Source organism: Centrocercus urophasianus, unplaced genomic scaffold, assembly GCF_019232065.1.
Source record: "Centrocercus urophasianus isolate 14NV4802_14NV808 unplaced genomic scaffold, USGS_Curo_1.0 seq_22, whole genome shotgun sequence".
NCBI classification, from domain to species: Eukaryota; Metazoa; Chordata; class Aves; order Galliformes; family Phasianidae; genus Centrocercus; species Centrocercus urophasianus.
In genome coordinates, this window is record NW_024884778.1 from 19,048,440 (window position 1) to 19,074,571 (window position 26,132).

Consider the following 26,132-nt stretch of genomic DNA (forward strand, 5'->3'; position numbering starts at 1 on the left):
GTAGCCCCGCCACTCCGCCCAGCGCCCCCGAGCGATTGGCCGACGGCCGCGGGTCGCGAGTCGCGGTTGGTCGGCTCTGCCGTCGCTCGCGCGCGCGGCGACGAGGCGGTTCTCTGCCGCGCCGCCCTCGCTGAGGTGAGGGAGCGTGTTGTGGGCGCGCCCCCCCGCTGAGGTGGCGTGGCCGGGGGCGCTGCGTGTGCTGGGTGGCTGAGGCAGAGTTGCCGAGCTGAAGCGAGCTGAGGTAGGGCTGCTGCCGCCCGCGGCAGCTCGCTAAGGGCAGGACCTGTGCCGGGCCTCAGGTCGGTCAGCCCGCAGAGCGGCTGCGGGAGGCTCGTCCTGCGCTCTGCCGGCAGCAGTGCAGTTAATTCCTTCGTCCTTCTTCCTGTGGCGGTGTCCCGGGCCGCGGGCCTGACTCTTTCTTCGGTTGCTCCGTGCTGCAGCGTTGCCTGCTGGGAGCCGACCCGGCCCCGCGTATTCCGAGTTTCTCTTCCTCTGGTTTCGCGCTGTGAGCTGTTGTGAGCCTGCTGACCTTTTTCTTCTGCCCTGAGGAGCATCTGCTAATTGTGATCAGGTGGTGCTTAGCCCAAGTGGCTTGTGGCTGCATTGAGTGTTGTGTGAGTCTCTTCATGGATTAGATCAGCTGACAGAAACAAGGAGCCCACGTGGAAACCAGGAGGTGACTTTGCAACAATGAGATGCGTCAGCCCCTCACTTTTCAGGAGGTTCTGGGGGCTTTTGCCTCAGTATGTGTCAGTGGGACCTAGTCAAAGTCCTAACCTCAGTTCCAAACAGTCGTCTTTGAGACAGAGCTGCAGTGTAAGACCTGGGCTGCTGACTGCCCCTGATGTGGTCAGCTACTGGCAAAAGGTGTTTGAGAAGAACGGGATCCCTGAAGCACGAGAATCCAGTGAATATATCGTGTCATTTGTCTTGGGAGCAAAAACAGTTAAGTCATGGAAAAGGAGTAAGATCTGCGTGTGCCCCTTGCTTTATGTTTTTTGGACTAATCCCCTTACACTTCTTTTTATCTCACTTACAGGAGCTAGAACAGCTTTTCCCTCCCTCAGAGGGCAGAGAGCGTGGGATGTAATTTATTAATGCAAGTAAAGTTCTTGGGATCTCCTATGTGCTCTCTTTGCAGGGCCTGAAATGTTACCCATGACATATAAACCAGCATAACGGCCTGACTTGTTTGGTGGAGTGATTCTTTATCTTATCTACACTGTAACTACCTAAACTGCAGCCATACAGGTTTCTTGTTAAACAGGCAGATAGGTTCTCCTTGTCGTTTGGAGTTTCAGAGTGCCCTCTGTATGTGTTTGTTGTTCTGCTGGCTCTGCCTGCAGGGTGCAGACAACACGCAAGTTGCACAAGTGGGCAGGTTTTAAAGTGATGTTGTCTTCAGTTTCAGAGCTTGGACTCCGAAAAACTCCGCTCTCCGCTTACAGCAGTGCAGCAGGAGCAGATCCAGCAACTGAGCTGCAAGCGACTGGAAAGGTGGGAGAATCATCTTACTGTCATTCTTGGGAGAGTTTTCTCTAAAAGAGGGGAAAAAAGGGGTGGGAAAGAAGGGGGTGGTTCTTTGATTAAATGGAGTTTTCTGTATTTTAATCTGTACCCATTGCCTCTTTTCTTTCAGCTTACATTTTACCACAAAAAATCTGACTTTATCTTCTTTACTCCCTTCCACCAGATGCATGTAGTTATTGATGAATTTTCCACCTCACTTGAGCTTTTCATTTTCAAGCCAGGTCTGTCCCTGCTTTCTCAGTCTCTTCTTGTATATCAGGTCCTCCAATCCCTTAGTCATCTTAATGGCCCTGTATTGGATTTGCTCCAGTACATCCATGCCTTTTCTGTAGTTAGGAGCTCAGCACTGGACACAGAGGACTCTGGTCAGGAGCGACTTCACCTTAGTAAATCCATTCTGTTCTTAACATGTTTGGAAATTATTTCCAGGATTATTTGCTCCCTCAGTTTTTTCAGGATTGAAGTGAGTTGACTGGCCCTTAGTTTCCCCAGTCCAGTGCTTGTCAAGACACTGTTTTGTGGAAGTGGAACTACCAGAGCTTTCAAGGAGCTTGCACATGCGTGTTGCACATGCAGTTGAGAGCCTCAGTGGCATCTAGATGTCCACCATCAAAGGGCTTGTGTGGTTAGCAATGAAGTAAGCATGGTAGTGAGAGCTTTTTATGTTACAAAGTGTAATCCTCGAGTGTTTTCATTTGTTTTTGCCTGACACAGAATGCCAGTGCAATATGTGCTTGGTGAGTGGGACTTTCAGGACCTGAATCTGAAGATGAGACCTCCAGTATTTATTCCTCGTCCTGAAACAGAGGTATGAAAGTAGGAAACATGGAAGGGTTTTGAATCTACACACTGCATTGATATGAATGTGCTTGGTGGGATTATAGTGATGAAAAGGTCGGATGGTTTCTAAAATAGGGCATCCTAAGCTTGTGACCTGGAACTGGAGCTGGTGAACTTTCACCTTCTGGCTCAGAGAAAGAGATTTTGCAAGCTAGTATGTTCTTTGATTGCACAGAGATCCACCTTCATTGAGGCTTGCTTTTCTTATTTCTGCTGTGGTAGAGACTCCTTGAATATCGTGCCCCTTTACTTTTGTATTGCAACTACTCAGAGTTGTCCAGTGTAGTAGAAAGCTACTACTGGAAAAAAGGTGGTGGACTCCATTGGGCTTCTTTGTCTGCATGCAGATTAAGACAGTACAGGCTGGTAGAAATGGCACCTACTACTCACCTGCTGGCTCCACAGTGATTTCTGGGCAAGTACTGGAAATTGAACTGTTGTTTCCTTTCCTAGGCTGACCCATGGGTAGGTTCTGACCTGGGCTTGAATTAAATGTGATTGTGAATTGTAAAAGTGGAAGCAATAGCCATATACATTCAAATTGAAATTTTATTTTGCCTAGTGTGCTAGGAAAAAGCTCAGGAGTTATATAGTGGTGCTTTCTCTAATGGTAGCCTAGCTTTCAGCTTATGGGCACCCTAGTAAGCAAATCTTTGTTTACTGCTCTTTAAGAGTTGCTTTTCTCTGCTGTTTTTGTTTTTCTTCTTATAATTGGTTTTCTTTTTTGCAGTGAATGTTAACTTTTGGAGATGGAATGATTACCATAGCCTGTCCAATTAGAATTCCGATAGACAAATGATCAGAGAAATGGCTCCTGTGCTAGTAGCCCTTTGCTGTATAAAGAATGCTGTTTTGAATGCATTAAGCACAGCATGGCCAGCTGGTAAAAGGTGATTCTCCCACTGTATTTAGCACTGTATTGGTGCTACCTCACCTTGAGTACTCAGTGCAGTTCTGGACTCCACAGTTTTAAAAGGACAGTAAGGTCCTTGAATGCAGCCAGAAGAGGTAATGGCTCCCTGAGGAGGGAAAGCAGAGGGAGGTGCCAGGTTCCAGGGAGCTGATGGCAGGATGGGAACAGCATGGAGATGGGCTAGGGGAAGCTGAGACTGGGAATTAGGGAAAATTTCCTTTCTGTGAAGGTTGTAAGGTAAGGTGGTAATGCTCTCAGTAATGTGCTTTTAACTTATGTTATCCTTGCAGTGGTCAGTTCTGTGCTGATGAAGTCTGGAGACAACTGCTCAAGAAATGGTTTTGCTAGTTGGAGCCTGATGATAGTTAGCATTGTTCTTATTGATGGTATTTCTGCAGTGGTTGATTCAAGAGAGTATTTTCAGCCTCTGACTGCCACTAATTCCTGAATGCAATATGAGAGCTAAACCCAAAGAGAACTTTCTGCAAATCAAACCATCTGTTGTCAGGCTTCCTCTGGTACTGTGCTCTCATTCCATGCAGTGCCAGGCTTCAAACAAAGGCCTATTGTGTACTGTGGAAACCAGGGCTGCTAATGCCTGTGAATGTTGCTAATGGTGTCCACATGTGGGATTTTGGTAGGAGCATCTCTGCTGAAAGGCAGTGCCCTGTCAAAATGCAGCACTCTATAACATCTTGTGTTTTAAACCCCTTTGTGTACCCTGGGGCCAAAAGTCCAGCATTAAGCAGCTTAACCCAAACCTTGTGTTTGTGGGAAAACTTTATTTGATGTGTCAGATACTTAATATGGAGGTACATTTTTAGTACGTTTGTTTTGAAAGACCAGAAGCTCACAATAGCTCAGGAATGAAGCTCCATTGGCAATTGAATTTACGAAGTAGTTCTGCCTCAGCAAGCAGCATCAGCAGACAATAATCTGGAAATGGAAGGTGAACAAATGTGGCCTTTCTTGTAGGGAGCAGTGAATGGCTGCACATTCAGGAGGAAATGAGCAGTGCAGCAAGAGAGAAGGGATGGAAAAAAGAATCCAGGTGGAAGAAGAGCTCAAAAGGAACAAAACAGATAAAAGGGCCGGGAAGGGCTGGAACAAGCAGGCCTGCAGTCTGGGCCTGTGGATCCGGGCTTGCAGAATGGCTATGGGTCCTGGGTCTGGTGGCTTCTCTTCTACTGAAGTCTCCCTCCAGCTCCTGCTGCTGCCTTCTCTTAAGGTGTTATAGCACTCTGGGAAAGAGCCATTTGGTCTTGAGGCTTGTAAAGTAGAGGAAGTGCGATGCATTAGGAGTCCAGCAGGCTTCTGTCTAAGAGCTAAGTGTGTTTGGTTTCCAGCAGCAGTGTGGCACCTTTGCTTTGGCTGCTCGCGCTCTTTCTGGTGTCAGGAACTCCACACGGATGTGCAGAATGGTTGAGGTTGGCAGCAATTTCTGGGGATTTGTCTGGTTTGATTTGCCTGTGTGAAGCAGAGTCAGCTGGAGTTTTTGTCTGTTGATGTTTGTTTAAAAATGAAAAAAAAAAAAAGTAGAGGAGAGTCTTGAACTGTTTTGGAATGCTTTAAACTTTCATGGTGACATAGATGTAACTAAAACAGGCACTCTTAAACCAGGCTACAAAATTTCTTCTCCTGAGTGGAAGGTGCCAAATGATGAAAGAGTGAGTTTAAAGATGAGAGCTTTCACAATAGCTGCTTGCATGTTCCCACTACTTTCATCTGGACTGGGGGAGCTAAGTGCAAGTTCACAGCCAGGATGATTCCCTGATGTTGCTCCATGTAAGTGAGCACAAACTCTTTCCAACAGAGCTGTTAAATTCAAAGTTGTGTTAAGAGAGTCTTACATGTAACCAGTGCTCTGGCCACTTTGTCTCATGTCTTCTCAGCAGCCAAGCTGTGGCTGCATTCCTTCTTTATATTCCTCAGGAACTCATCCCACCTAACCTTTTCTCAGAGTTTCTCTTCCTCTGGACACAGTTCACTGAGTTTCTGAAGCTTTTATTTCAATGTTCTTCATGCCTCTGAATTCCACTGTGGGGAGATGTGTTGTGCCCTGGTGCTAAAAAAAGAAACTGATCTCATTTACCAGATTTACCTGGAAGTCGTGAACTGACACTGCATTTGTCAGAGCTGTAGGAATGAGATCTTGAAACCTCTGGTGGTGGTTTGAGGGCAGGCTGGAAAGTTCAACATCTTTCATATGGGAGAAGATGTGGGTGCAGCTGTGAAGCCTTTGTGTAGTATGGGAAGGAGTAGCAGGAGGATTAGACTTCACTACTTTTTTCTGGGCTTTGTCTTATCCTTTTGCAGGCATAGTGAGGCACTCTGTGCTGTGCTTCAGATTTCATTGATATGTTTTGCTTAGGAATGTTTCTGTGATTTCTGTGACAGCATTGGGTAATGTCTGCAGTTGACTCTTGTAAATTTGCTGTGTTGATCTTTCTCTTCAGGAAAAATGTATTCACATCACAGCAAATCCTGAGCCTTGACCCAAGCTCTTGGCGCTGCATGAGAGAGAGCTTTCTTGTGATCTGATGCTGGGGAATTTTCTCAGACAGGAAGAGCATGTGGACAAGATCCAGCTATTTGTCAGCACCTGGTGCAGGACACTGCTATGGGCACGTGCTGCTTCCAGGAACCACATACTATGTGGAACCAGTTGCCCAAAACTGAGCTGGCGTCCACATTCTTTCCTTTGTTTACATTGGTCTTCTCTGACTGAGAGCTGTGTGTGATTGTTTGGGTGGGGTTTTGCCCACGCTTTGTTCACTAATTGAGACTTTTCAGACTACACTGGACTTTGAAACTGTAATGGAAAAACCTCCTCTCAAAAATATTGAAGTTGCCTCTACTGTTCTTTCTATTCAGTTTGTCTGCAGTATTCTTACAGCTATTAGTACTGACACTGTTAATCAAATAGTATCTGTAAAGAATCTTGTTCTTTAGAAAGCAGTTAATGATCAGCATTAATATCCCAGGTTCAAGTTGCTTGTTTATGACTGCACATGCAAGCCACATTGTATGTCTTGCTTTTGGCTGAGTAAATGTACATTAGCTTGTGCAGTGTAGGTATACCAGATCTGCAACATTCACTTTCTCGTTACGTTTTCATAGCTCCTACAAATGCTTCTGCCTGCTAATTTGAAGACTGAAAGGAAGAAGAGGCATCTTCATTTTGCATATTCTATCCTGTGGTTAAAACAGAAGGGTTCTGACTCTTGCTACGAGCTGCTAGGCATGTGGGTAAAGCTGTGAAGGCAAACACAATATGGCATAAACTACCAGCACTGGCTGCGTCCTGTGGACAGAGATCACAGAATCACAGGGTTGGAAGGGACCTCAAGGATCACGAATCTGCAACCCCCTGCCACAAGCAGGGCCATTTAATAGCAGCCCAGGCTGCCCATGGCCCCATCCAGCCTGGCCTTGAACACATGTCCAGGGATGGATGGGGCATCCACAGCCTCTCTGGCAGCTGTTCCAGCACCTCACCACTCTCTTTGTAAAGAACTTCCCCCTGACATCCAACCCAAATCTTCCCTCCCTCAACTTCAAACCATTTCCCCTCGTCCTGCAGTTATCTACCCTTTCCAAGAGTTGATTCCCCTCCTGTTTGTAGGCTCCCTTTAGTTATTGGTATCCAGTCCCCTGATCATCTTTGTGGCTTTCCTCTGGACCCTCTCTAACAGCTCCCTGTCTTTTCTGTGCTGGGGGGCTCCACACTTGGACGCAGTATTCCAGATGGAGCCTCACAAGAGCTGAGTAGAGGGGGACAGTGACCTCCCTGTCCCTGCTGGCCACCCTTCTTCTGATGGAGCCCAGGATCCCATTTGCCTTCTGAGCCGCAGGGGCACACTGCTGGCTCATGTTAAAGCTTTTCATCTATCAAGACCCCCAGGTCCTTCTCCGCAGGGCTGCTCTCAAGCACCACTCCTTCCTGTCTGTATGGATGCCTGGGATTCCTCCAGCCCAAGTGCAAAACTCTGCACTTTGCTGTGTTGAACCTCATCAGCTTCACCTGGGCCCACCTTTCCAGCCTCTTGAGGTCCCTCTGAATGGCATCCCTTTCTTCTACCGTGTTAACCCCGCCACTCAGTTCCATGATCTTCCCAGGCACAGAGGTGAGACTTACCAGCCTGTAGTTCCCAGGGTCATCCTTGCTTCCTTTCTTGTAAATGGCCCTCCAGTCATCCAGGACCTCACCTGACAGCCACGACTTTTCAAAGATGATGGAGAGTGGCTCAGCAGCTGCTTCAGCCAGCTCCTTCAGAGCCCTGGGATGCAGCCACCTGGCCCCATAGACTTGCACACATTCAGTCTCATCAGGTGGTCTCGGACCTCTGTCCTCACAGCGGGGGGGATTTACCACCCTGGTCCCCACCTGGAGGTTTAGGGATGCAGAGCTCAGGGACATGAGAAGAACTGGAATCTTGGCCACCAGTGAAGACCGAGGCAAAGAACTCATTCAGTACCTCGGCCTTCTCTTCATCCATTGTAGCCAGTTCTTTTACGTTTACCGAAGGAGGCACACTCACTGTGGCCTGTCTCTTCTGCCCAATGTACCTGTAGAAGGTTTTCCTATTGTTTTTCACATCCCTCGCCAAGTTCAGTTCTGCTTGTGCCTTGGCTTTTCTGATCCCATGCCTGCAAGTCCAGACAGCATCCTGTATTCTTCCCAGCTGACACGGCCTTGTTTGCAGTGTGTGCACCTTTCTTCACTCTCAGCTGCCCAGCAGATCCTTGCAGAGCTATACCGGCTTTCTACCTCTTCTGCCCGCTTTCTTTTTCAGAGGGACGGAGAGTTCTTGTGCTCTCAGGAAGGCATCCTTGAAGAGCAGCCAGCTCTCCTCAACATCTTTGTTTTTAAAGACAGCATCCTAGGGGATCTCGGCCAACATTGAACAGCTTAAAGTTTGCTCTTCCAAAGTTCAGGGTCCTGACGCTGCTCTTCGCCAGGCCCACATCCCTCGAGATCATGAACTCGACCAGGGCAAAGAGAACAAAGAGAGAAGCTCAGCTGTCTGGTTTAGTTTTGTTCCATGTGGAATTTGTCCCTTTAGCTCATGTGTAGCTGAGCCCATTTCCATTTGCTTTCTCTGGGAGTATTTTTGTCAGCACATATGGTTCTGCTCCTTTTGTTCTGTGGGATTTGGGGTGGAGGTGGGACAGGGAGACAAAACTGCTTGCAGGATAGATAGGGAGTTCTGTGAGTGTGCACAAACTGTGTTGGAGGAGAGCTTTGTTGCACAAGCCACAATCTCACCTTACTCCACATACATGGTCCTCTGTGCACAGAGCTTTGGGCTCGCTGCTGTGAGCACAATGTGTGGTTGCAGTGGTGCATGGAACCCCGCATCCTACCTGCTGTCCTGGTGAGAGCAGGGCTGTGGCTGTGAAGACTGCAGGGGGTCCTGGGTGACTTTACACATTCTTTACAGAGAGAATGGTGAGGTGCTGGAACAGCTGCCCAGAGAGGCTATGGATGCCCTGTCCATCCCTGGAGGTGTTCAAGACCAGGTTGGATGGGGCCCTGGGCAGCCTGGGCTGGTGTGAAATGGGGAGGTTGGTGGCCCTGCCTGTGGCAGGAGGATGGAGATTCGTGATCCTTGAAGTCCCTTCCAACCCTGGCCATTCTGTGATTCTGTGACTTTCATGATGTGCCCAGGGTCACCAGAGCCAAGCTTTTGTCATGCAGAGGTGTTCAGGCCAAAGTTTGGGGTTGTGCTCTGTCTTGTGGATTGTCCTTGTTATGCACTTACTATTGCAGTGAATCTCTGTCCCAATGCTGTTCAGAGACTATTGGTGCAGAAGACAGCACTTTTCCCAGAGTGAGGCCTTCTAAAACTCAAGCTAAGTTACCATCACAGCAGCTTTGTGGATTAGAGGAAAAATAGGACAAAGAGAGGAATCCATGCAGTCGTGGTTGGATTCCCGGTAAATAAAGGCAAAATCAATCTTCACCGTGACTTTATTGAGGAGGGTCAGCTGGGTTCAGGATTCCTCCTAAGGTCGCGCAGGCTGTGGCTCCCCTGTTTTGTACCCCTAGAGGGCACTGCAGGCTTAGACTCGCAGAGTTCCTGGCAGGTCTGTCTAATCATTGCCGTGTGGCTTCTAGCGTGTTCTGATCCCCTCCTCTCTCACACGCTGTCTTTTAAAGCAGATGAAGGCTTGTTTGTTCAGTGGAAACAAAAATGGTCTCCTTTCATCCCCTGCAGCTACTGTGTGGGCAGAGCCATGTTCTTGAATGCCGTGGTTTTTATTAGCTGGAGGAAAGCTGCTGGGAGGAGAGCTCCAGCTCTGCTTGTGAGGTTTCTTTCTCACAGCCCCATCAGCCCTTCTGACCCTCAGGGGGTGGCACCTCCTTACCTGTTGTGATCGCACCATGAGCTCAGGCCCTGTATACGTTTTTCCATCTTGGTTTTGTTGTGATGACTGTGAGCTTCCCTGTGAAGGGAAGTGGAGAAGCATGCTGTAGGCTGAATAGGTGTGTTTTACCTGGTAGGTGTTATAGGGGAAGAAATGCCAAGTCTGTTCCATGCTGGGCATTTTTTTCAATAGTCATCCAGGAAAATTGTGAGATTACTGGAGATCATAAAGACATGGAAACAGGTTTACTGGGTCAGATTAAATTGGTCTAATTCAAAATACTGTGTCATCCTGGGGTTTGTGACAGATGGTGAGGACAAAATTACAATGGAAAAGCAGACAGAGAAGGATCCCCCCTTGTTTTGACAGTCAGCAGTTAAGGGATGTTCTTAGCCAAAGCTGGGTTTGAGGCCGTTCTGCTTCATAATCACTAGTGGATCTGGATCTGTCCTCCATTAATCCTCTTTTTCGTCTGTCTGTGTTTCTAACCTCTACAGCATCATCTGGCAGTGAATTGTTCTAATTTTGTACTTTAAGTGGGAAAAGCATTTTCTTTGTTTCAGATGCTCCTCGTCTTTCATCAGGAGAGCTCTTTGTACTGTGAAAATGTGGAATAACTATTCATGCTCTCACAGCATTTATAGTTTTTCTCCTGTCACTGGCTAAGCAATCCTTTTTCCACCTGTGATTTTTAAGTTTACTTGTTTCTCGAGATAGGTTGCTTCTTCCTTCCTTTGCCAACATGCTCAGGGTACCAGAACCACTGCTGTTTACTTTGCCTGTGTCATCTGAATGGCAGTCATTGTGCCGGGGTGTTCTGTGAAAGCACTTTAAGCAAAGATTTACTCCAAGAAACCTTTCATGAAGGTTAACCTACATTCTCACTAAGCATAATCGTTAACCTCTTAAGAAGGTCAAGCGGAGAGAAGGGAGGATTTTTACTTCCAGACATGTATGTGCAAATCTGCAGGTCCCCAGGTGGGGGCTTTCTCTGGTGATATGCGGCAAAGGAATGAACGCGTTTTTCTGTTTTAATTAGTGCTGAAAGGAAGCTTCCTGATCCAGAATTGCCTGTGGTTTCCCTCATTTCTGTGTTACAGATGGTTACATTTTACAGAGTTCAGAAGGTCGCAGTGTGTGGTGAGCACAGCCATGGATCTGCAGTCAGGAGACTCCTTTGGTTTGGTTTTATTTTTTTTCATAGTTTTGCTTCTGATCGCTTTACTCTTCAGAGGAAAACTGCTTCTCTCCGTCTCTTGCTACATGGTTTGGGAAATGAAAAGGATGGATAGTGTTGTCTTATTCACGATTTGGGGTCCTTTCCTGAGATATCTGCAGACACCTATAAAGTATATTGAACAGAAATGGAATGGGACATTATTTAATTGATCAAAAATAAGTGCAATCTATCGAAACATAACTTAAACAAACATACAGAAGTTGTAGCATTTTCATAGCCTCCCACAGGTGAGATTTTGCTCATATGGTAGGTAATATTTTATCAGTATGTCAAAGGAAAACAATATTTCCTGAAAAAAAAAGGCTGTGGCACAAATGCCAAGGAGTGGGAATCATAGTAGCAGCTTGTTGCTGCAAAGCAATCAGAACTGCCCTTTGAGCTAAGCACGAGTGTTTAATAAGATCATACATGGAGAGGGAAATAATGCAGCCTGCCCCTCGTTGCAGAGCTGTTGCTTTTGGCTGAAGAGCTTGGGGAAAGCTGTGGGGCTGTGCTGGGTAATGGCTGACCAGTTTTCAGGGGGCTGCCCACAGGCCAATGCGACCTTTGTGTTACCAAGGGATTGCCAAGCACAGCACCAGGGTTAAGTCTCCTCTCTGTGCTGCAGTAGGGGGATAGCTGGTGAAAAGCTGTCTGGTTATATTACTCACTGGTTGAGAAAGAACTGGAAAAGTAGGTCGGGAGAAGGACCAGTAGGTGGATTAACAGCAAGTCTGCCTTATTGTGAAAGACTATTTAGCTCATCAAAGATAAGCTTGAGGGCTAATTACCTGGCCCAGAGAGCAGAAATTTGTAAGCAGAACTCTCATTAGTTTTGTGGACAAGTGTATAACAAGGACTATAAATGCGAACAGAAGAAAAGATGTATGTCTTCAGCAGAGAGTGTAATTAACTACTGAAACAGCAGAGCTGGAACCTTGGTACCTCTCTTGCTGGCTACTTCAAATCAGGACAGAATGTTTTTCTCAGAACAGATTTCTTGCTCTAAAGGAAATGAAGGATGGAACAGTTGTTCCTGGCTAAAAGGCCAGGAGGGACTGTGGCAGTAGTTTCTTCTGGCTTCCTATGCAAGAAAAAAGACTGTGGGAGAGCAGAAGATTGCTTCTAAGCTGGTGATTTCCACAGGAGACTCAAAAATGTAAACGTAAATCAAAAATCTGTGGGGGAAAAACAACAGCTTCCACACCTTGCCCTCCCTCCCCCCCCCCCCCACCAACTCACACACAGATCTGTTAGTTTATATTGACTTTTCTAATGTATTCTCACTGGTAAGTATTATCATTGCCTTTGTATTTTTTGCCCTAAAAGAGCTCCATGAGATCTTCAGCTTTTGATCCACCTTTTTGTGATATAAGAGGGACCTCAGTTTCAGAGGGTTTCATCTGTGCGGCTCATCAGCAGTTAGAGTGAGATTCAGGGCTGGAGCTGGGCAAACAAACTACAGAATGTCTGGAATGGGATGAATGGGGCTCAAGGGGCTTCTCACATGAATATGAAGACAAATCCATTTGGCTTTGCCCCTGTCTCCTGCCTTGCTTCTCTTGGGCATCCAAGTAAATGGAGTTTTGAAGCTAGGGCAAGCAAGCTGAAGCAGAACATCTGTCTGGATGCTGAGTTTGCTGCAGGGCCAAGCAAAAGAGCCCAGGATGCAAGTGCTGTAGCCACTAGCCTGCCCTCTGATCAGGGGCTGGCTTAGTGATCTGGTTCAGGAAAAAGGGTGTGTGACAATGATCTTCTGTGGCCATTGCCATGGAGGTACGTTTCCAGCTTGGCTTCCTGGTGTTTTGTCATGTGCTCATTGGCAGCCAAGTGGGCAAACAGGAGGGGAGGGGTAATTTGGTTAATATCAGATCAGGCTCTACAGAAAGTCCTGGATTCTGAGAACACAAGTTTCTGGAAAGCACACAAATAAGTAAAACATTCCCAGGAAGTGTATGACAGCAATGAGGTTACACAGGTTTTCATAGGCCTTTTGCTTTCCATGTCCCCTTTGCTAACCAGGGAATTAGAAGCCTTGCCCTCCTGGACTCCTATCCATGGGACTTTGTCTTCCCTTCTCTCCCAAGGGTATATAGAGCAGGAAAAAAGGGTGCTTCTGGGAACATGGTGTGAATTTGTGAGCTCCATCCTTGCCTTTTCCCCTTCTCCCATTATCATGTTTTTGTTAGCCCTGCACTTTTATTCGCAGAAACATCAGGTATCTCATTTGCTGCCGTTGGCCCACAGCGTGCCCACCTTGCCTCCAGACCTCCACACAGCTCTGCAGCCACTGCTGTGCAGTGAGAATCTGCTGTATCCTCCTGTGTGTCTCAGTGCTGAAAGCTGCCTGGCCCTGCGCTGTCTGCTGGTTGGAGCTGTGCAGCTGTGCAGCCTGTGGTTTGGGTGCTGGCAGACGCTGTCCTCGCGCTTCTTTGTGCAGCTGTGGTTCCAAGAAATACAGTGAACCAGAGACCTGGCCGCAGGGACAGGGAGGTAATACCAAGAACCTGTCAGAACATGAGTGTGCACTGGGGGCGGGGGGGAGTGGGGCTGTGGGTGGAAGGGTGAGGCAGAGGCTCATGGGAAGCTGGAGGTGTTGGCAAAGCTTTGCATTTATTTTGCTCAACAGAAAAAATGGGGGGGGAGAACCAAGTAAGTGACATAGGGCAAATCTGGCAGTGAAGCAAGGCTTCCTGGAACAGCAAGGTGAGAGTGGACTGTGAGTGGCTTGGCAAAGAGGCAAAGGCTTGAGAACCTCTGAGTGCTGGAAATCAAGTAGCACAGGAAGCAAATATTTGTGTCCCCTGTATGGAACTGCAGGTAAAGGGCTTCTAGTCCTTGCAAGATCCTCTTCTGCTCTTCAGTACCAGAACTCCCCTCACTCTTGAGGATGCCCTGCCCTTTCCCCTACAGATTTTTTAAATACTCTTCTGACAAAGGTACGTAATGCTTAGATCCTGCCAACTTGTCCCCACTCCATGCTAAACAAGAGCATTTGTACACCTGGAAACAAATCCCTGGATGCTTGCATCACCTTCCAGTGCACTGTAAAAACCCTTCCAGATATTTTGCCTTGTGCCCAGTTTACCATGCTCATGAGTGCATAATTTCTGGAGGTAGCTGGTGCTCTGGGTGCCCTCCTGAATACTTATTTGCGCAAAATCATAGATAGAAGTTGTGGGGGAAGTTCATTGCCTCATGATATTTTTTCTTGATTTTATTTCTGTTTGTTTTTTCTCCATGAAGAATGGAGAATTTCTGTATGAAGAAATTTGCAACATGCAGAGAGTCTGGGATTTATTCACACCAGTAAGTGCAGAGCTGTAAGCTGGCCTACCTGTAGCAGATGACAAAGGCCGCAGAGGATGATGACACTTGAAGGTGTACCCTGGAAAGGTGCATGGCAATCCTGCAAGCTCTGAGGGACAGGACAGCTGTGGGGCAGTTCTAATCATACCTAAGCTTTGCTCCAAGGGACAGCAGTGGCTCACTGTCTTACCCTCACGTGTGTACCACGCTCTAGGACCTGTTTCTGCCAGTACCTGTAGCACTGCTTAGCAAGACTTTCAGTGTGTGTTGCTACTGACAGTGACACATACTGTAAGCAGCAATTCGGATTTTAATCATTCCACAGTGGTTAGTGTGCTGTGGGTAGATATGAAATCAGGTCACCTTTCTCAAACACTTTCTTAATGTACAATTCTATTTGTTCCTTAACACAGCACTTTCTTGGTTTGTTTTTTGATGTTTTGGGTTTTTTTTTCAATATTTTTCAGGGACGAGGCACCTGGTGCTACAAGGTTTTAGATCCTATAAAATCAGTGAAGTCTGTTTGTTTTGGTATTTTAATCAAAATGAGCGTTTTTCTGTAGTGAGGGATATTTCTCTGATGTATTCAATCTTGAAAGTGGTGTGAGTGCAAGTAGGCCTATTTTTCCTGCCATTTCAAGTGTAGGGTGGCAGGTTGTGGAGAGCTTACCTAATGTATTCCAAAGGTTAATGTACTGGACTGTCAAAATGATTTCTCTTTTTTTTTTTTTCCCATTGGAATTTCTGATTTCATCTCAATCTTTGGAACTGGTGACTAAGCTGAAGGCTAAGATGGCTTTAAGCAACGTTGGCATTGTTAGCAGATGTTTGCTGTCTGAAACTGTTCAGTTGGAGATGATGTAGTGTATCCCACGCAGCACAGACCGGAGCCTTTGGCCATCTGCTGTTGTTCCAGTTTTTCTTTTTAGCATCTTCTGCCTGCTGGTTGCTTTTCCCTTTGTGTGGCCCTAGTCAGATTCTTCTGCAGAAGTAGGGGGTGTCTGGTATGGTGTTTTGTACCCTACATATGAGTGCAGGAATGTGTGCCCAGACATGTGTTATCTCTCAACGTTTTACAAAGTAGCTCATCAATTTCAAGTCACATCTTGAGAGGGCTGAGGAAACACAGATTTTTACTAAATTGCTTCATAGAAGATGGAAATATACCAAAACCACGTGAAGAACACTTTTAAAACAGCTCTGGACAGCTCAGTCACTCGTGATTTCTGTGAAGGAGAGCTGGTGGCCATGGCAGCGTGCTCACTGGGCCCCTCTGCTTTGTGGTTGCTGGGTTGCCCAGTTCTTTTACAGATGCTGGGGGAGTTTGTTTTTCTTGTGGAAGCTGTAAGTCAAGGAAAGGACAGTTAGCATCACAGCCAGTTAGTGCAGATTTCTAAAATGTCTTATTCCTCTACATTGTTTTCTGTTCTTTTTAATACATGTACAGTTACAAATTCAGTACAATGTTGAATAAACCATACTAGTAATTTCCTTTCTCCTGATACGCTGGCTAGCAAACGCCTTCTATTTGTTCTCAGCTGAATTTGTTTCATAAAATAACTTAGTTTCATAATTGTTGAACTCTTTGACTGCAGTGAGATACTAATGGCTGAAAAAAAAAGTAGTTTCTTAGCTTGTCACATTACTTTTAATGCAGTCTTTCAATTTTAAACTATTGCAATGAATAGTTCTTATGAGGGAAGTTGCTTTGGAAAAGTATATGAAATAACCAGACAGTAAGGCAAGGGAGTCAGGGAGGATACGATGCTGAAATTGTATCAATATCCCTTTTTTAATACACATGTGCTAAAAACTGAAGTCAGTTGTATTTAAACAGAGCTCACTTTGGCAAGCGCTCTCAAATTATTTTTACTGTGGAGCATGTGAGGCAGAAATTCCATAATAACTCCAAGCTTGAAGTTGCTAATAATAAACCTTAAAGATGTTAATGAATGCTGACAGTAGTTCTACTTTAAGGAAGTTACTTGTGGACATTCTGTAATCAGTAACTTGTGCCTCTCTGTGACCAACCCTGGAGATGGATGGTTCTTCTAAGCTAGTGCAGAGATTTTCCTGGAAATACTTCAGATGACCAGAAATGAGCAGCGTTTGAGAGCAATTCAGTGTCCGAGCAGAATGGCTTTTCTGTGGTCTTGGGATCATCAGCACCTGCTGTGGTTGCAATTTTTGCCTGTCCTCATTTTCAGAAGTATTTTCAAACTGATGCATCTAGCTGAAATGCAAAAGCCACTTTCACACGCAAGTGGGTAGATATGGTGTTTCTTTTTTCCATGTTATCTGTATGCTGGTGGTCCTCTTAACAGTTTCCTGCAGGATATGGGAATATTTTCCTCCACAGTTTTCTGGAAAGGAATCCCGGTGCAGCAACGAGGAAGATGTGATTCTGAGGCACGGTGATGAGGGCAGGGCACTGCTGTATGGCACCTCTTATCTGCCCAGGCCGCCAGCAGGGCTGGGCCCCAAGCTGAACCTTGCAGAGAAGATGCAGTCCTGAGAGATCACAGTGTAGCTCCCTCTGCTACCCCTTCCCTCTTGGTGTCAAGTAGGAGCACAATTGCACTCATTGCTGTGAGCTCTGGAAGGCAGAGGGCACAGGCTGGAGAAGAACAAAGGCTGTTGTTATCCGGGTGAGTAAAGAATGGGCATCCCTGACTTGTTCCAGCTCGGTGACTGCAGGAATTTGAAAGAAAATGGTGAATACAGCTGAAGGAGGTTGTTGATAAAAAGCCCCCTAAAGGCTTCAAAAGTCTGTGGCTGTGAAAGGTAGCCCAGAGAAGGTCAAGGATGCAGTGACTCCCCTAAGGATAATGTTGGCAGGGCCATACTCTTGCAAAAAAAGCAAAGCCCAAAACAGATGGGCTGGAAATGGCAACAGCTCAGAAGCTGATCTAACAAGAAGTAATGTTACTGGGAGAAATGCAGAGTGTCTACATATTCAAATAAACCACATCTTTTTTTTCTGCTTATGCTTTCAGGCACAGTGTTCTATTAAAAAAGCAGAATCATTTCAAAGCTGCTTGGCTTTCCTAGGGCAGGACAATGTTTAAACACACGTGTCTCTTATCTAGATCTGTGAAGCAGTGGAAGTTGCAGTTCTGTGAAGGGGCACAGTGCTTTATTATACTGAAGAGTAATTCATGTTTTGTGAGTGTCTCAAAAAAATGCCGTCTGACAAAGCAGCCCACGTCTCAGGGATTGTTGCTGGGGATGTTTCCACAGAAGCTCATCTACACCAGCTTTATATTTTTACACCTGTTTGCAGCCTTTCTTACTACATCCCACAGATGCAAACCAGCCCGACATGAAGGGTGATCAACTGACAGCAGCAGCTATCTTGATGAAGACTCCACACCTGTGTACAAACCATCTGTTTCACTGTACCCCACGTCGGGTGATATATCCAAAGGAGGGCTTATATCCTTAGGTACAAGCAGACCTGACTTTAGCTCCTGGAAAAAGCCACTGCCGTGCTAAAGCTGACTCACTTGTCAGGATATGTTGCTTTTAGATATTTCTGCTTAAGGATTTTCTTCATGATGTCTTTCATTGGTAAAATCAAGCCAATTCTTTGTGACCTGCTAGGCTTTCTGGATTTATAGGAGAGATTCAAGAGCAAATCTCTTAAGTGAATAGCCTAGCCACTGTGGGAGCAGCTTGGGCAGTAAGAGCTTGTTTTCTTTCTGTATGGTTGTACCATGAAGGAACAAGGATCTCAGGGAGTTACGAGCAGTTTCGGCAAGTACTCACACACCCAAGATGTTTACATTTCTCTTGTAGTTTTCTCTGATGAATAACCAGAGCAGTTCATGCTGTGAGGGAGGCACGTGTACTGTCCGTAGTAACTAGTGTCTCAAAGCTGGGAACTCTGTGTCTTTAAGACCTCTCTTGCTGTGCTGGATTTCACATGATGTTGCCAGGAGATTTAAAAACTAGATGAATGGCAGGGAAGAGATGTTGGCAGCAGAGGTGCATAGGGCTCAAGAAGCAGGGATGAAAGTCTTTTCTGTGCAACAACAAAATGTAGTAGGAGTCCACAGTCTGAAATCCATTCAGGGAACTCACTGTATGGGTCACTTAATTCTCTGCCTTTGCTTTTCATCTGCAGGTTGGATTAAGATGTTGTTCAGAACTGTATAGCTGTCTCTAGATTACTTAGAAGTTTAGAAGTATTAAATTTTGAAGCCTACAAGTACTAATGGCTGGAATTTTGGTGTAAATAAAATGGTGTTACAGAAGATAATGTGCTCCAGCTGTTCGGTTACTGTTTTTCCCAGTGCTAGAAGACCTCAGAGGATCTCTGGGAAGTCATAACAAAATCCTCAGGATACTTGTCAAAGTACCGTGTGGAGGAGATGAAGTTTAAATGACTTCCTGTCAGCTCTGCTATGTCATTTGTGTTTTAAAAATCAGCAAAACAAATACATTTTAGACTATGGACTGAAGACATTTTAATTCCTTCACTCCACAAAGTCAAAACAGTTCCCTTATCAAAAAGTCACAGCAATGTTTATCTTTGTTTTCTTAGGATCTCATCTCTCTGGTTGTGGAGGAAGAATCTCGGAAATGTGAGGCGAAGAATTCAGAAACCTTCTTGGTTGCTGTCCCATCTCCTGTGATCCTGGAGATTGGCTGTGGCTCTGGAGCAATTGCTCTGAGTCTCCTGTGCAAGATACCACAGGTGAACTTTTTAATATGCTCATGGTACAGCAAATACCATTGTGAAAGCGTAGTTCCAGTCTACTGGACTTCCCTGAGACTTTCCAAGCAAATTTCTTTGACAGAACTTAGCTGCTACTTCAGCAGCTGCTGTCTTTGACAGTCAGACTCTGTATGTTTATTCTAGGTAGAGAGAGTTTTTAGAAATTGCTTTCTCCAGCTGTCTGCAGGAGAAATAAAGACAGAAGGAAACAAGCAAATGTGCTCATTCTTCAGCTGTCACAACTTGCTGTTAATCACCTTAGATTGAAGCTGTTGTGAGGGTTGGTTTAAGCTCATATCCTGGGCTGTGGACGAGTGACCGAGGCTTCGGTACACACTCTAGTAGTCAAATTTTTGGAGCAGTCATCTCTAAAATCACCTTGCTGTGAATCAATAGATCTTGCGTTTGTGAAACTGAAAGCCAAATGAGTACAAAAGAAGGATTCTGACAGAAGCATCAATAGTTGGGATCAATATGATTAGCAGATGTCACACTGCCTCAACTGCCAAGCCATTTTTCTGAAGTCTTATGTTCCATGATAGCAGCCCCCGTTTTTGGATAGAGCAAAAAAAGCAGGAAGTGGATAGAGATCTGGGTAGCCAAAGCTGTTCTTGCCTCTGGTTACTGTGTGCATGAAACAGGCTTAATGAGATACTATTGGTAAGTAAAAAGGAAAAAAGAAATGAAGCCAAGATTTCATCACATACAGACTTACTCATACGTCAGCTTCTCATGAGCAAGAATTGCTGTAGCCACTCCTCTCTCTGAGAGAGAGTGAGGCTTGGGGCATTAGTTACAGAGGTAGGTGCCTTCTGTTGACTCAGGAGTTAATAGTTGGGCTTCATGACTTCAAAGTGAAATTACTCTGATTTTCTGAGCTGTACTTCACACTTTTTACTTTCCTGTCAGATTAAACAGTTCTGCCAGTCTGTCACTGTTACTGATAATAGTCCTTTCCCAGCTGGCTAACACAAACTTCCAGAGAAATAAAGAGCCTTGGCTGAATAGAGTGAATGGTAGCTACACAGACAGCTAACCAGAGTTTATGTTCTTTGTGATGTCTTAATGTTTGAGACACAAGTTGGCAGTAGGGAACAAGAGAAAACACCAGCAGCATTTCATTTATTGTTTCAACTCTGTCCTCTGTGTTTGGGGTCAGCTTTGTGTGTGTGAGGGTGGTAGTTTCACACAGTGAAATGCATCACCCTAATGGTCCATTACACTGCATACCACCATTATCACCAGGTAGAAAGTGTATACTTCGAGCACGCTTTCTGTATGCAAATGCTTAGCAGCATGTGTTTAAAAAATGTCCAGCAAAGCAGAAAAACACGTCAGGCCTGTGCTCATGCTTTTCCCAAAATGGGGTAGAAAGTCAGGCATATCTCTAACCATATAGTCCTGTCGCATACTGTTACACCAGAGAACTTTCAGATAGTTGACACAGTGAAGTGCAGGCTGTCTACATCTAGTGAACATGGTATAATGACTGCAGTGGAATTACTAGGCAAAGGGTGTCTGCCTAACAGATGGAAAATGCTAGAATCTCTGCCCAAGATGGTGTGTTACTGTTGGAGGGATTCCATGCACACTAAAAAGGAGAAGTCTAGGGATGTGATCTTCCTTTAACCTGTGTCCACTTCAGCCTTTGGCTTGCTCGAGTGTTGAGTCTCACACTACTTCAGAGCTATGAACATATCAGGTGCCATGAGTCAGCATGACTGCATTGTTGTCAGCTAAGTTGACTTGGTCAGAAGCCTGTCTATTTTGGTAGAATGCTGGCATTGTTGCAGAGTGCCTTCTGTCATGTTACTGTCTTACTGGAAGTGATTTGTCATCCCATCAGTGCCCTGAGATGAGCTGTTCCTTTGAGGAGCCGAGAGTGAGCAGTCAATTGGCAGGTTTTATCTTCTGTGTCTCTTCTGGCAGAGCTTGTCTGCTCAGGAGCTGTGGTGTTGTAATGCTGTTGTTTGTCTTTTCTGTCTCAGAGCCGAGTGATAGCTGTGGATAAAGAAGAGGCTGCTGTGGATCTCACCAGGGAGAATGTACATAGGTACAAGCTTGCATATTATCTATTTCTTGTAAACTGTTACTTGGGAATCATGGAATGGCGTGGGTTGAAAAAAACCACAATTTTAACCCCCCCACTGTGTGCAGGTCACCAACCAGCAGACCAGGCTGCCCAGAGCCACATCCAGCCTGGCCTTGAATGCCTCCAGGGATGGGGCATCCACAGCCTCCTTGGGCAGACTGTTCCAGTGCCTCACCACCCTCTGTGTGAAATGATCAGGAGTCCCTAATATTTTGAACTGTGTTTCATGTTTATCACCATGGGAAACTAGGGTATTTTTAATCATTTGAGCTCCCAAAGAGTGTAGCAATTCAAGAAAAAGGAAGTTTATATTTACCAGAGGATTTTTTTCCTTTCAGTTGTGAATGCACTTTGCAAAGGCAGCAGCCTAAATAAGTCAGTAGTACTTAAATGCTGTCTTCCAAGAGTTTTCGTGGTCACTATTGGTCACTATTGTTCTTTTCTATGGTAAACTTTAATCACCAGGAGGTAAGAACGTCTCTGTCACTTGAGAGGTTAAGGACAGGTATAGTATGAACCTTTCTCTCTTTGGCTTCCTACCTAAAATTCTGCCATGCTTGTTCCTGTCACTACTCCTCTGGTTATAAGTTTGCACTCTTCACTCTGTTGTCACGGTATCCCTCAGTGCCCTCCTTGTAGCCTTGGATTTGATGAGAAGGGTGCTGCTGTGCACACATACCTGTGCTGTGCCTGGGTGCTGAGACCTGCTGAACAGATTGTACCTAATGCAGAACAGCATTATCTCAGGATAACCTTGTCCTCCCCAACAGATCATTGCTCATTGTCATGGTTCTATGTTCTGCTTAATGCAAGCTGTTCTGGGTTGTCACCATCTTGGTGAGCACCACGACTAGAATCTGTGTCCTTTTTGAGTCCTCTTAGAGACTGTGAAACGTACAGAGCTCTACTATGCATTTGTATTCTCAGGAACCTCTGAGCATGAATTTGAGCAGCCTTAGGAGGATTTCCTGTTGCTACCTTTTTTGGAGTCCGGTACAGCTATGAGTCTTAAAAGTGATACTCATTAGCTGATGTTACTGTCCGCGAGGCCCATGTATTCTTTCTTCCAAAGCTGCTGCTGGCATACTGGTTACAGAGGCAGGCTGCTTCTGTTTCTAGCTGTCCTGAGCTGTATCTGTCCACTTTTTGCAATCCAGCTGCAGATCTTTCACAATTCTGAGGTGATGGTAGAAACAAACTCTTCCCACACTTTCACCTCTCTACCAAACTGTGCCTCCTATTCCAGTTATGGGGAGTGGCCAGCACATCCTTCTGATATATGAGTATCAAACCAAGTTCTCTTGCAGTTTTACAGAGATCATAATAAAAACAGGCCAGATCTTTGCCTCCTTTGTAGAGTGTTGTTCTGGCATATGGGAAAATGTGTCATAGTATCCTTGGCTCAAGGATGGCTATGGGGAGTGAAATTGCACTGCCAGAGAAACTCGTATTTCTCAATAGATATTTTCATTAAGCAAATGTTTCTCTTGTCCGTGGTGTGGTGCCCTGCACATCTTGCAAGAGTAGCCAGTAGGATAAGCTGTATTACTGCTGAAGCCAGCTTGGTTTCTGCCTTTTTACCACAGTTGTGTTATTTAGGGAGGAACACTTAGTGAAGTCTTGGTTGCAGTGAATCAATGCCAGTACCAGATTACCCAGCTGTGTACGCTGCGGGTAGATGCAGAAATCCTTTTATTTCTTGATGCTCCTGTAGTTGATGAGGCAGTACCAAAGGCCCTCAGCAAACAGGACTTGGGTATAATGGCTTTGTTGCAGCATGCTCTCTGAAACTTGCTTGGGTAGCCCCAGGATGTTACACTGAAGAGTTGGAAGGAAAAATCTGACACCATGGTGGGTCTCTCCCAGGAAGAGACAGCATATTGGAAAGAGCTCTAATTTTGTCAGAGGATTCTCTAGACATTGGCTCTAACAGGGCAAACTCTATCTGCAACCATCTGCTTTTGCCAGTCAGGGAATGGCATCCCCTGAGGGTGGAGTGGAGTTGTTCTCCACCAGCTCTTCTTGCCCAACATTGTCTCTCTAGCTTGGCAAAGTGCATTCTCTGTCATTGTTGAAACGTCTTCTCAGAAGCCAGAGGCAGAACTCATGAGAAGAGAGGTATTTTGATGGGCAGATTGCATAGCTGAGGAATTAGAGGTTATGTTCCTTCTTTGCTGCCTCACTCTTTCTGCTTCTTTAGTCTCTCTTGCAATCAGGCTCTGAATAAGCACCAAGGCAGTTTTCAAACTGGCATCTCTTCACTGTTCCAGGAGTGTCAAGGTATCTTCAAGGCTTTAAGGCAGGCATGTCCAGCCCATGGGCTGCATGTGGACAGCACAGCTCAAACTACAGCCATCAGCTGAGCAGCTCAGCCTGGTGCACAGCCTCACTTAACAACCAAACATGGGTGTGCTGCTAACCCTGTCTGGGCTGAAAGCGGGGCACGGGATGCAGCGCAGGGCTAACTGAAGGGATGGCAAACACGTGCATTCTGATGTATTGGCTACATACAGGCCTGTGAACAGTGAAAAGTAGGCAGCTGTGCTTTCTGCTGTGATCAAGGAATTTGAGAACAGGTTTCAGGGTTGCAAAAAAGTGTTGACTTTTGGGGGTTTTTTTTTGTATATTTATGACTATTTTCAGTCAAAATAAATGCATTGCCTGCGAATTTTCCAATGGCTGTGTAGAGTTGCAATCAGATATTCAACACAGATCTCATCATGTCTTTCTACTGGACTTTCATAATTCCTATCTCAGCAGAGAGAAATATCCCTCACTTCACAGTCACAACTTATTAATGTCATCACTTTTCGGCAGTACGTACATTTGTGAAGTGTTTTCATGGATGAAGCACTGGAAAAATAAAATTTCATCAAAAATCTCAGACAAACACCTAAGAATTGCAAGTGCTACCATGGAATCAGACTGTTCTGTTAGTTTCACAAACAAGGTCAAACATCCCACTAGTTTCATGGTTTTGTTGTTTCCTTTTTAAATGTTTTAATTAAAAAACTACTGAAAATTAAAACAAGTTTTGTTGCTTGTCAGCTATATTATATATTTTAATGGGAGCTGCTCTGAAAGGAATGCCTCCTGTTTTATTACGTTGGCCTGCAACATCAGAGGTGGATCTTGGTGGCATGGCAGTAGAACTGGACCTTCCCACCTATATTCCATTACGTTTTATTGCTGTGCAGCAGCAGTGGGGCAGTCTGACAAAATTGCATAGTGGCATGAAAGTGTGTGTGAAGTAAAGGTGGGTCATTGAATTCCTCCATGTGGGGAAAAATGGCACCCACTGACATTCACTGACACAGTGGGTGATGTGTTTTTGCAGTGACAACAGCATCAGTGGTAAAAACCTCCACTGGTGCAGGTTTTTACTAGTATGGCATGCAAGCTCGTGTTAACTGCTGACAAAAATACAGAGCTAACAGTGGTGATTATGTTGAAAAATAGATTTTTGTAGCTGAGAATTTGGTCCATTAAGTATTGTTACTGTGCTTGTTTTATCTGTTGTAGTTTCCATGGAAATAAATAGGAGGCATTACTTCTGGAGTGACCTACACATATGGTGCCTGAGACAATTCCTGTTTACTTGGTGTGGCCCAGGCAAGCCAAAATGTTGGACACCCATGGTTTAAGGGGATCTGTCTCTGGCAAGGATCATATTCTGTTGCAAGCTGGGAGCTAGAGATGGATTGTGCCAGGCTGAGGCACACTGGAGAACCATGCAAAAGGCAATCTGGCAAACTTGAGGCTGTTCTGCTTTGGAGTGAGTCAGTAAATCAGAGAGATCAGAATCTCAGCCAAGATTTCTTCCAAAGAAACAGTGAGGTGTTTATAGACCTGTTTCTTAAAAATAACAAACCTCCCTGCCTACGTGCTGTCTTGTCACAGGTGAAGGGAGAGTTGTTTGTGTCTCCAGTACATTCAGGGATTCTGCCAGTGTGAGCACCCTGGGGAGGTCTGGTTGCAGATGAAAGGTGCTGAGCAAAACATATCTCCCAGTTAATGAGCACAGGCATGTCAGGGATGAGAAAGATCATGAGTTAGAAAGTAGCACCTGAGAAACCCAGCCTATTTTAAAAGGATTGCACTGAATGGTCTGTGCGTGAGCCATTCCTATAGGAGTCTCTCTTCCTGGTCTATGTCTGCCACAGGAGCTGTGCTGCACTGCGTGTGCTGGCTTCCTGCTACTGTGCAGTGCAGTCTCATCACCTTCATGCACTCTTGTGCCTAAAAAATACACTCAGATGCCAGAACGCTGCTAAGATCCAAATCAGCAAAGAGGCTGGGGAAAGAATGTGGCAAACATGAGCAAGTTGTCTTCGCTTACCATGTCAGATTTACGTATTTGATGCATTTAATTTTGTTTTTCTCTGCTTCTGAGCTCACCTGGGGGAGGCCTTTAGATATAATTAATATGTATCTGAGGGAGAATGCTGCTGTGATGTATAGGTGTATTTTGGATGCATGGGAGCTCTGCGCTGGAATCATCATGGGTGCTTTCTGCTTCAGACAAAGAGCACTTCCTAAACTTTCCTTGCAGCTTGGGAAAAATCCAATGACAGTCAGTGGGATAGTACATACGTGTATCAGATAAGAAGAATGATAGTTAATGGCCTGTTTATTGAATGTGTTGTTCATGAGCCCACACAGACAAGACTCCTAATCTTTTTGCCCTTACATCTGAACTTTTCTCTATAGGCTGCAACTCCAAGACAGGATCCACATCCTCCACCATAATGTTTCATATGGTAAATCTTTTCATTGTCTTAATCCCCTTTATATTTCTTCCTTTTTTACTGTCCTGGTTTATCCGGTTTGGTAGTTGTCTGCTAGGCTGTGCTAGACCAAGAGGTGTGGAGGAGCCAGGAGCTCCAGTGTTGCAGATTCATTTATGCACTTCCTTTCACACCATTCATTTTGACCCTCTATTACTGCTTAGAGGTATGTCTGCAAATCTGAGCTCATTCTGGCTGTGTTCCATCAGTAAGCCAACCAGTGCAGTCCAGAAGCCTGTGTGGGTAAGCCTTGTGCTGAGAGGCGGGCCTGAGGGCCGTGCCATGTTTGTGGAATTGCATGGTGTCTGGGTCAGGGCTGGTGCATGTGCTCCAATCTGGACTGACAAGTG

General features: G+C 45.5%; 1 protein-coding gene across 9 annotated transcripts in view; it reads left to right on the plus strand.

Annotated features, from left to right (window-relative positions):
* The window catches only part of HEMK1 (HemK methyltransferase family member 1), a 70,343-nt gene that overhangs the window by 253 nt on the left and 43,958 nt on the right, over positions 1 to 26,132 (plus strand). For 4 of the 9 annotated variants that reach the window (XR_006169678.1, XM_042823358.1, XM_042823357.1 and 1 more), the window contains exons 1-6: positions 295 to 945; positions 1,406 to 1,497; positions 2,245 to 2,338; positions 18,730 to 18,882; positions 20,892 to 20,956; positions 25,706 to 25,755. Coding sequence is in view for 8 of the 9 variants with exons in the window: in XM_042823358.1 (XP_042679292.1) it covers positions 691 to 945; positions 1,406 to 1,497; positions 2,245 to 2,338; positions 18,730 to 18,882; positions 20,892 to 20,956; positions 25,706 to 25,755 (709 nt within the window). In the remaining variant the exon portion in view is untranslated. The other 5 variants (XM_042823365.1, XM_042823363.1, XM_042823360.1 and 2 more) reach the window with 5 other exon arrangements.